Source organism: Montipora foliosa, chromosome 11, assembly GCF_036669935.1.
Source record: "Montipora foliosa isolate CH-2021 chromosome 11, ASM3666993v2, whole genome shotgun sequence".
Lineage (NCBI taxonomy): Eukaryota > Metazoa > Cnidaria > Anthozoa > Scleractinia > Acroporidae > Montipora > Montipora foliosa.
The window spans coordinates 21,774,478-21,785,365 of NC_090879.1; the positions used below are offsets into that span (position 1 = coordinate 21,774,478).

A 10,888-nucleotide genomic window follows, 5' to 3' on the forward strand; every position below is an offset into this window, starting at 1 on the left:
TACATTCAAGGTGGGCTTAACTCTTGTCATATTGACTGTGTTCTGTGTAGGTGCTCTCGTGGTATGGAGAAACAAATTGTAATAATCAATTTATCGAGCGCTGATTTTATTGATTGGGTCTAAGCCCCCTGGCATGCTACATGTACCACGGCTTGGACAAACAGTGCGCTTTGGACCAATCTGATTGGAGATCATGTTTAAAATGACTGATAATAAGCATTTTTTTATTGCAGATTGATCGAGACAAGTTGATGAAAGAAAAACAAACTCGTGAGGATGTTGTCAAACAAAAAGAAGAGCTAGAGAGAAGAATGATGGAATATCAAGAAGAAGCAAGCAGAGCGAAAGAAGCGTTGGTAACTCAATTTTCCATACAGTTGAGTTCGATTGGTTACCAGGAAACAGAAACTATTTTAACCCCTTTTCGCAAGACCCTAACCTTCAGGCGCGCGATTGCAAAACGCGTTTTTGGTAGATCCTTCCCCCCCCCCCCCCCCTTTCTTAAAGTAAAGAAAAAACGTCCAATTTTAAGAAACTAGAGAACGAAATGAGGATATTTGGGCGTCACTCGGTAAAAGCAAAGGAAAAACGAAAAGGAACTTTTGAGCGTCTAGTCGTTCTAGCGCTGGAACACTAAGAGGGGACACTGTAAACCGAAATCAACAAATTTTAACGCAAACCAAATAAAGTGTTAGTATTCTTTTATGCTTTGATTTTCGTCGTGGTTGGTCAGGTACAGCTCGAATTTTCTCGTATACAGAGAATATAGGCCTTCTTTGCAAAATTTTTTGCGGCAAAAAGTGTCCAGTAATATTATCGTCAACAGCACCTTTTTAGCAATTTCGCCAGTCGCAACAGATCATGCATACATTCAAATGAGCCAATCACGTCGCAAAAGGAATCAATACCGCGAGCGCGGTACGTGGAGAACGCGAGCGATTAAGGTACATTTGGTCCTGCTTTCATCTTTAACTGTCTGAGAATTTGGCGCAAGATTTTTTAAACCAATCAGTAGGCGACAGCACCAGCACAAGTTACTTACGTCATAATGAAAGACGCGTTTAACGTGAAAAGGAGTGGATGTTGAAGGAGGAAGTTAGGTGCGATAACGGTGATTGCCGTTTTTAACATGCAGTAAGGATTTGAAAACCTACGTCAATAGAATTCAAATCTTTGTAAGTTCAAGTTTCTTTAAACCAAATACTGTCTTGCAGTCAAATATTAAAGCAAAATCTCTTGCGTTCTTCCTCATTTCTCTCTCAAAGATCAAATCTGAAGAGATGGGAGAGCTATTAGCAGAGAAAGCCAGAGTGGCAGAAGAAGAAGCAGTATTACTTGGCAAAAAAGCGTCTGATGCAGAAGAAGAAATCAAGCGACTACGGATGTGCATTAGCAGGGTATGCTGAGTATTAACTTCATTTTATCCCCGCCTCCTTCCCCCCCCCCCCAAGGTTGGTCTGAGAAAATGGACTTGTCGAAGGAGGGAAGTGGTCCTCGCACTTATCTGGAAAATTAAATTAAATTAAATTAAATTAAATTAAATTTAATTTAATTTAATTTAATTTAATTTTAAAGTTAAATTTAAGCAATTGTCTCTTATAGACACTTGAAAAATTCAGGTGGTTCTAACGGGATTCGAACCCATGTCTATGTATCCACTCAGTTTGGAGCAGGTCAATTTGTTGGGCTAATGTGTTCTCGTGAGAGGACTCGATAAAAGAATTGTATATATTTGAAGTACGGGCTATAGACGAAAGCAAGGATCATTTCTCTCTTTCGTCTGTAGCCCACTCGTGAAATACATACATTTCTTTCGAAACTGACTTGTGTTGGGATTGCTTTGGATTTTGATTTTTCGTAATTACTGCGTCATCTGGAACCAAAAATGGATCCAATTTTCGTAGGATGTCTATCGGTGTCATCAGCCGCACACAGCGCAAACCGTCGCATGCATAACCTTCGACGCGAATGGCAATTGATATTTCATGTGAGAGAAATGTTGAACTGGCTGACAACACGTAGCCTGCTTAGGTAGAACATGCAGGATTTTCGATTTTTTGGCCGCGCGAAAAGTGGGGCGGTCTCGCTCCACTTTTCTCGCCGCCAAAACATCGAAATTTCACGGAAACGGCTTTTTTCACGTTTTTACCATACTCAGCAGTCTGGTGACGAAAGAATAGCCGTCGAGAGAAGAGCTCGTGAAGTAGCAGAAGAACGATTAAAAAGAGTTTTACAGGAGGCGGAAGTGGGGTAAGAAATATAGCATTAATATAGCAGCAGCTCTTGGTGAGAATATGAAGCTGCGTATGCACTGTGAATCAAATGTCCAGAGCAAAGTAATTGCTTGCCCAATCACAAAGACGCGGTAATTGAACTATTTAACAATTATTCCACGAGTGCGCGTTGGATATGAGATGATAGATGGCGCGTAGCGCCGAGTTGGCTATAATCCTCTCATATCTAACAGGCGCGAGTGGAATGTTTGTTTTATGAAAAAACACCAACAAATTATGAACAGATGTTCCCTATTTCATTTTGTAAAAACAAACACTGCTATTTTTAGATCATGGTATCATAGCTCATATGCCATGATGGCTAAGCCAATCAGAACTCTAGAATTGCATTATCCAATGATCTACGTTTTTAATAAATGCAAATAAACACAGCCGGCCAGAAGCACAGAAAAACGCGACCCGTGTGTGCAAGTCACAGTTTCCGTGTTTTTAATGTTCGGTGAAGAAGAAAAACCAGTGAGAGCTACTCTTTTCAACTGAACTAAAAAAACAGTCAGGAGCAAAAGAAAAGTTGTGATTTGCTCACACGGGTTTAACTTCACTTAGCGCCGGTGATTGGCTGCAATAACGTCCTTGGTCTTGGTTCTTAGAGCGGTTTTTAACTGAGTGTCGTGAAACAAATATGAAAGTAATTCGACCGATCACAGCAGTTGCAAACAGTGCAATGAACCAACTCAAATTCGTAGCAATAGACCTTGTTCCAAAATGGCCGTCATTTAAATAATCTTTTGTTTTTATTCAAATTAGCCCTTGATGCCTCATTTTTGAGCTTAAAATTCAAAACAATATTTTTTTGCCTTGAACGAGTCATCAAGGTATCATTTGAATAAAAACAAAAGAAAAACAATAAAAATAATCTCGACCCCAGAGCTCTTCTCTTGACTGAGGTAGAGAAGAGCTCTGGGGAACCCGGAATCAACGTGTCGTCTCATTGGTTTCCGTGAAGAACAATCAAAATCGTCTCTAATTGGTGCATTCATGTTAGCACGATGAGTGAGCAGGCGCCGTAAGATTCAAATAGCCAATTTTTGGCTATGAGAACCCTACTGCGCATGTTCTCCTACATAGAGTTTCCCAGAGCCTTGGGTCGATCCGAGGCTCTGTTGACGAGAATGGCAATAGGCCATTTTCGATATATCAATATTCACACATGGCTACGACGCTTCAAAATATGGTTAATAGGCCAGTTTCGTATTCTAACGGTTGGACTGGATCTAGCATTAAATGGAGGCTAATGCGGGCAAATTAATTTGCATTTGAAAAGATTTGCCTGCATTAGCCTCCATTTCATGCTAGATCCTATCCAGCCGTGAGAAAATGGCCTATTAGCAACTATTCACCGAAGTGGAGGTGGCTAGTGGTGAATTTTGACCATAAAGTCTCGTAGCCATGCCAGCCAGAACTTGATATTGATATATCGAACTAGGCCTATTACTTTCGACATTCATTTGAAAACTGCTCTTATCACTCAATTAACAGTCGCTGTAACAACCACTACCATTACGTAACCATATATGATATTTAATTAGGGTTAGTAAAGTATAACATGGATAGTGAAGGTAGTAATAAGAACTGAAGATGCGTTATCAGCAACTAACCATTTAGCAAAATGTTCCGAAAAGTCTGTTAAATTTTTATGCAGAATAGTAACATTTGAATTGTATGAAATAATGACAGTGACTATCTCCCCGCTATACATGACCTTAAGAGGTAGACTGCAATCTGTTTCTTGCAGAAAAAGGGAAGCCTTAATACTGAAAGAGGACTTGATGAAATCACGGCAAGCCGAAAGGCTGGCCAAGCAAAAACTTGTGGAATTTACTTCCTCACCGGATTTGTTTTCTGTAAGTAAATGAGTTGAACTTTAAAACGTGGTTTTTCAGTTGCCGAATCATGCAAAGGAATAACTTTGTTCTCAGTTGCATGTCCGTAATGCACAATGTTAATGTTTGCCAGTGCTCGACTTCAACTTTTTAAATCGCTTGCCCTGGGACTACTTGAACTGAAAATCTACTGTTACTGTTACTGTTGCTGCCCCCTTAACGCCGCACGGCGCTGTTGGGGCCCAGCAGATGAAGCAGCCTCACGTACAAGCCCACGCCAGCCATCGCGGCAGCCGGCAGCCCTGGTAGCCTCAGCGAAGCAACTAGTCCTGAGTAAATCTGTGGTAGTCCTTCCTGATTGCAGCATGGCAATATTATTTGCAATATCTTTTTACAATTAAATTTCATTGATGTCATCATGAAACTTCGTTACCACTGGCAGAGAGCCAATGAAAGAAGAGTGACAGACATTAACCAGGCTAACCCACAATTTAATAAAGTAAAACACGAGTCAGACATTAATGTACAGTGCCGGTACACTTGAAAAAAATGTGTTACATTTGTGTCAACTTTCACCATCATGACTTGTAACCCTGCTGGCAGTAGAGCAATCAGTGAGGTTAGCCACGGGGGGTTGCCTGGCGTTTAACATTCAGGAACAGGACGTACATCAGATCATCCGAGGATGATTCATAGGCTACCAGCTAATAACAAATTGTATTTGAATCAACAAGGCTGGAAATCCAACACTAGTCCTAGTAGTATGTATATATATGTATATATAACCTCAACTTTGTTTCGTCTTCTCGCTTAAGTCCTCGCATTGGACTATCTGTTTTCGCCATCGAAACGTTGCGAGGAACGCATCGAAACAACATTTACAAGACGTGTATTTTGTTTTCACCTAATGTATTTTTTTAAAACATTGTAAAAACTAATTACAAAGTAGTTACTGGTCCTGTGACCAGTGGTTCTAAGTTTCTACTAGTCCAGAAGCATTTTGCACTAGTCCAGGACTAGTGGACTACCGCTAAGGTCGAGCACTGTTTGCTGCGGAATTTGTCCCAATTCCATAGCGCGAATATGAACTCTATCTCTCTGGGCGAATGCCCTTGCGTCTGTGAGATGACGTGTTCAAATATTTACATTTTTGCCATCTCCTTTTTCCGTCCGCCGCAGTTATTGCGGTGCAATCTGTATCGCTTTATTTTATATACACAGCTACGACCAACGGCAAGTGCCGTTTAGTTCACTTTAGTTAATCCACGATTTTTAACCACTGCACAGTCCACATCGATATACAAAAGCGACTCCACTGCAAGCCAATTACGTTCATCTGTCCATGCCAAGATCCTTCCACCTCTTCAGTTTATTAACAGCGTCGCCTGTCATGAGACTTCTTTTGTCCATTGGCATTTATTTCGTAGAGATTAAAAGTTTTTTATTTTTTTTGTGGTTTTTACTAGGCGTGGACTCTCAAGCTTCTTTCGTTTTCTCTCCAAACTTCTCGCGTGCATCCATAACTCGATAGACTCACGCTAAACATGAAACAATCCTTAATTGATCATGAAATTTCTTCTCCTACCTCTTGAAGGCTTTTATTCTGGAACAAAATAATTTACCTTGGTTGTCTTGTGTCACGGTTCTAGAGATACAGTGACCCCAGGGAAATAATTGCCGACATCGACCGCAGTGTGAACCAGTTGACAGATGGCGAGGTTAATCAGTTATCACGAGAATACGAGAGGGAAAGGTACATGTATTTTGTGTTTTTTTTTTACTGCATTCGGTTTTGACATAAATCAAAATTAAAGTAACTGAAAAACAAGATGTTGAATGAATCGATTAAATTCGGAGTTGTTGTGATTAGAGACAGTAACTAAAACCGTGGTCGTTGTACAGCGACATGAACATGCAACCACCTCGCTTACACAGGGTTTTCAAAAGAAAAACTGATAAAAATTGTATAGAGTACTGGGTGGCTTCCCTCAACAACCATGAGGGCTGGGGGAACAAGTAAGCCAATGACGCTTTAGCTTGCGAGCAGTCTTCCCCTTCGTAGGGCGAACGAGAAAGGGTGGGAGGGACAGGAAGAGATCTCTTTCTGTCCCTCATACGGCGAAGAGAGAGCGTGCTCGCCGGCTTATGACAATTGGCCTAAAGAAGTTTTTTTACGCGAGGTCAGCTGCGCCATGTTGTTGGATGGAAACAAAGAAACCTCTCATTAACTTCTTTTGCTTGTTGCACGTTATAGAGCGGTTTTCAATTGATTGTCGAAAGTAATTTAGCGAATTGTTTTGGTTTATGATTACTTCACTCAGTGATTGGTTCAAAGTCTTCGCACCACTTTTTCAACCAATCATAAGTGAAACCAGAACCAATCGTGGCTCGCGCGTGCACATTTTCCTGCGCTTTGTGTCTGCTACGTGTAATTACTTCCAGTTTTGATTGGTTTACCGGATTGTCTCCATCCTTTTTGATTGGCCAAAGTAACTACTTTGGTTTTGGTTTTACGACACTCGATTGAAACTCGCTCTAACACTGAATCCTCAGTCTCAAGAGATTGGTTTAGAACCACCAGTGGCCAACAAAACAGGCGTTAACCGGGTGCGTACTTAGCCGGAAAACTCTCAACGCCAATTGTGCGGGCAAGGTAGTCAAATAAATTCAAACTGTTTTTTTTTTTTGCTATCACAGAAACAGAAATATACAGCAGCAGCTCAAAGACTTGAAGACTCAGATGGAGGTATGTCCTTTACGCGTTTGATAATGTTGACCCTTTCGTTCCTTAGATCGAGGAGTTAATTCTCCTAACTATAGTACCATAGATTTCTCTGTTGGGTAGTCATGAGGATTTGGTGTTACATCAAGATCACACCTCTAACCTGATGATAATTTTCATTCTCAATACCTGTTTGTCTGACATTTTATTGAAATTGTGAGGAGAATTTACATACCAATCAGGATCACTCCTGGAAGTCAAAGTTATTTCTGTTTGTTGTTTACTTGGCAAATTGACAGAATGGACGATTGTTTTTGACAGCAATTTTTCTACGCTAGAGATTACGGGAGTTTTGAGAGCAAGTAGGGCAATCGCGAATAAGCCAAAAAGATGCAGACCTAAACGGGACAGTGGCGGATCTAGGAATATTTTAAGGGGGAGGGGGTCTTTGTTTATGGTTTGCATTAATAAAAATGTTCACGTTAGGTAAACATTATCAGTTTCAGCAGAAATAAACATACAATAAGAAGATAAAAAGGAAAAAAGGAACCAACATGGGGGGTGCACACTCCCCCCTCCCCCCCCACTCCTTCCTGGATCCGCTCTTGCCGGACTACAACTCATTGCCGTGCGTTGCACCCTGGGTCATTTTCGCTGAGAAAAAATCGTTTCAAGTCCGCATTTCCAAAAAAAAAACTTTCATTCCTTCTCATTCATGTTTTTGATGGCGTTGTGTTGATTAAAAATCTTTCCTTTTTAGGGTCTTAAGATCGATGATCGACAAACACGATGGGATCATATACATGACGAGAACATGAGACGTGGCGAAAATAAATATTCCACACTTCAAAAAGTAAGGCGTAACTGAGCGTTGTTTTGCTGATGAATTAAATATCCAAACTATTTCCTCCTTGAGAGATTAAAATTTACCCTTGACTTTTGTTTTTGTAGATTCAGACGGAAACTTCCACGGCAAGAATACAGTTCTTTGAAGAATTATGAAGACAAGCGTATAGTTTTTCAACTCCGCACTGATGTTGTGCGCGATTTTACTGGAAAGATGAAATGTTGGGCAGTATTAAAAGGAACAGAGTTTCGAAGCAAGCAACCGTGGACAATTTTCCTGTAGGTGTACGTTGGATCAGTGGCTTGATCTGATCGGCGTTATTTCAAGTTGAGAAACTAAATATTTTAAGCAAGAGCCGATACAACGTAGATTTGATTTTAGTGATGTACTATATTTCGGCTGGCCAAACCAGCCTTCTTCAGGTACAATGAGAGTTTACATTGAATTGCTTCTATGTACATATATATATATAGTAAATGGATGTTGACGTAATACTGGAAAAAATGTGATAAAACATGGCAGTTACAAAGATTTTGAATTCAAATACTAAGAGTCACGGAAAAATAACGGAAATCACTAAAATAATAAACTGAAATCTAATACGTTTCTTCGCGGATATTAAGACCGTTGGGATCAATTGTCCTGCCTTTTAAAATTAAAAAAGCTTCCCTGGCCTTAATTTTAAAAGGCAGGACAATTGATCCCAACGGTCTTAATATCCGCGAAGAAACGTATTAGATTTCAGTTTATTATTTTAGTGATTTCCGTTATTTTTCCGTGACTCTTAGTATTTGAATTCAAAATCTTTGTAACTGCCATGTTTTATCACATTTTTTCCAGTATTACGTCAATATCCATTTACTATATATATATGTACATAGAAGCAATTCAATGTAAACTCTCATTGTACCTGAAGAAGGCTGGTTTGGCCAGCCGAAATATAGTACATCACTAAAATCAAATCTACGTTGTATCGGCTCTTGCTTAAAATATTAAAAGGAACCTCCGCTTCAACAAAAAAATAACTTTAAATCACATGAAATAACCTTTACAGTCAAGTCAGTTGAAAATATTTTCAAAGAAAGTGTTTGTATCCGAAATAAATAAGTTTTAGAATCGCCTATTTTTATCTTCAAATTTCGCGGGCGCCGCCATCTTGAATAGTTGTGACGTGTTTTGGTTGCCCTATTGTTATTAGACAAAAGCTCTTTGTGTCAGAACAATAGGGAAACCGTAACACGTCACAAGTATTCAAGATGTCTGCGCTCGCGAAATTTGAAAGTGAAAATAAGCGATTTTAAAATTCAGTTGTCCTGATATAAACACAGTTTTAAAAACAAATTTTGAAAAAAAAATTGGATGTAAACATAATTTCCTTCGGTTTAAACTTATTCTGTAGTAAGAGTGCAAGGAGGTTCCCTTCAAGATCTTTTCCCTTATATAGAGACAACAGAGACAGCTCCACGATCAAGACTTGCGGATAATGCCTGGCTTGGCCGATTACCGCAGACTACAAGCAAGCTCTCCATTTCAAGGATTGCAGAAGATTGGGAATTGCTATAGATACCGTGCGCGAAGGAGCGAGTGATATCTCGCAGTTCCAAATGTCTTTCGATTCCCCATATGGAGGGCTGGCTCGCTAGCTTCTTCGCCCCCAAAATTACCAAGATACTTCTTAAAATGGAACTTGTCTGCCAAATGAGCTACAAATTTAGCAAGCCTGAATTTTATCAAATTTGTTACGTACTCTCATTCAAGCTTATTTTACAGAATATTTGCGAAATTGGTAATTTATTGGAATGTTGTTGTAAGTTAGGTAAAAGAAAAGGATTTACCTCTCATCACAACAAGAAGACTTGTACATTTTGCCACTTATGTTAAGTTTTCAGCCTACTATTGGAATTTTGATGCAGTTGAATGAACGTACAAAGATGCTCAGAAAAATAGGCGCAGATTTGTAGAATTATATCTACACGTATCCCCTTCGTTTTGTTGTAACTCCTTTGCTGAAGGCATCATTAGGCATTATTGAGCAGAGACAATCTAGAACCGAGTTTTGGCGCTCTTCTCTGTTTTTTGCACTCCTCCTACCAAGTTCCTTTCGCGCTCCGCAATCGCTTCGCGTTGACTCGTACTGAAAACTTCGAAGTAAGCAATTGTCGCGTAACCCGGCAATTATGATCTCTCTGTTATGGAGTTAAGACAAGTATCTTTATGGGCCTTATTAGTCACTCATTCACTTATGCTTCACTTCCGATTTGTTTCTCATTTCGTACATCATCACAAGGAATTTTGGAGATTACACTTTTTGGCAATGTGTTTATTTCACATTACTTATTGGTGAGTCGCGGACGTGGAAGGCTCAAAATGTTTTTGTTTTCTTTTTATTATGGAAAGGAATTTGGAAAGGTCGATTGGTGGGTGGTGGGTTGAGAAAGCAACCCGCGGAAAATAATTGTTGAAACGCTGCATGAGGGTGCTTTACTTTTGTCAGAACTGGCCGGTCACTCAGGTCACTGTGCAAAGAAAACGCAACCGTTTGAAGGAACGGAACACTTGCTTGATAATCCTTCGCATTCTTCTGAAGGAGTATAAATCATCCTCAAAGTGTCTTACTTTGAAGTGCGTTGTTAGAGTTAGTCCTTCCAAATGGCCGGTCATAAGCGTCTTAAGTTAGGGGGTATTTACATGAAACCGGGACGATATAGTTGGTGCCTGGTTTCGGGATGAAATGAATTGTTTTGTCTAATAAATATATGAGACCGGTACGAAAATTTCTCGTCTCGGTCCAGCAACCGAGACGAAGTCAGACCGGTCTGCGTTCATTGTCAGGCCGTCTCATGTAAACGCATAAAAAGAAATGTATGGAGGCCGACACGAACTCATGCCGGTCTAAGTTCGTCCCTGGGTCCGTTTCCGGGTGTCACATTGAATTCCCTTTGTATATCCTTTTTTTTTTTTTTACCTTGAACACATGTTAAAACATCGGCTTTCCAAAACAAGCGGCTGACGGTTCACAAATGGCTTTTCGGGCCCGAAAAGGTTCTGTCTGATGAACGTAAATACCCCGCAAGACTTGCTTAGGGGTTGGGGACAGTATCATTCCCCATACATGAGGCGCATGATGAATGTAGCTCTTTCCCAGACCCTCTGTATGCGACAGCTTCTTCGGTTTTGCATTTAATACTGTCCTTTGAAGAAA

The 10,888-nt window shown here is 40.1% G+C and overlaps 2 protein-coding genes across 5 annotated transcripts in view; both read left to right on the forward strand.

Moving 5' to 3' along the window:
• Positions 1 to 9,740, forward strand: part of LOC137977609 (merlin-like) — a 44,623-nt gene extending 34,883 nt beyond the window's left edge. For 2 of the 4 annotated variants that reach the window (XM_068824890.1, XM_068824889.1), the window contains exons 10-17: positions 234 to 356; positions 1,266 to 1,397; positions 2,159 to 2,250; positions 4,030 to 4,138; positions 5,767 to 5,870; positions 6,815 to 6,863; positions 7,600 to 7,692; positions 7,791 to 8,345. In XM_068824890.1, coding sequence (XP_068680991.1) covers positions 234 to 356; positions 1,266 to 1,397; positions 2,159 to 2,250; positions 4,030 to 4,138; positions 5,767 to 5,870; positions 6,815 to 6,863; positions 7,600 to 7,692; positions 7,791 to 7,841 — 753 coding nt within the window. In that variant the 3' untranslated portion in view covers positions 7,842 to 8,345. Of the gene's footprint in view, positions 1 to 233; positions 357 to 1,265; positions 1,398 to 2,158; positions 2,251 to 4,029; positions 4,139 to 5,766; positions 5,871 to 6,814; positions 6,864 to 7,599; positions 7,693 to 7,790; positions 8,346 to 8,676 lie in introns of those variants that run through there. The other 2 variants (XR_011117846.1, XM_068824891.1) reach the window with 2 other exon arrangements.
• A 1,083-nt stretch (positions 9,741 to 10,823) lies between these two features.
• LOC137977612 (transmembrane protein 234-like) overlaps positions 10,824 to 10,888 on the forward strand; it is a 4,434-nt gene continuing 4,369 nt past the window's right edge. Inside the window, exon 1 of the mRNA XM_068824894.1 lies at positions 10,824 to 10,888. This exon is cut by the window's right edge and continues 46 nt beyond it. The gene's annotated coding sequence lies outside the window, so the exon portion shown is untranslated.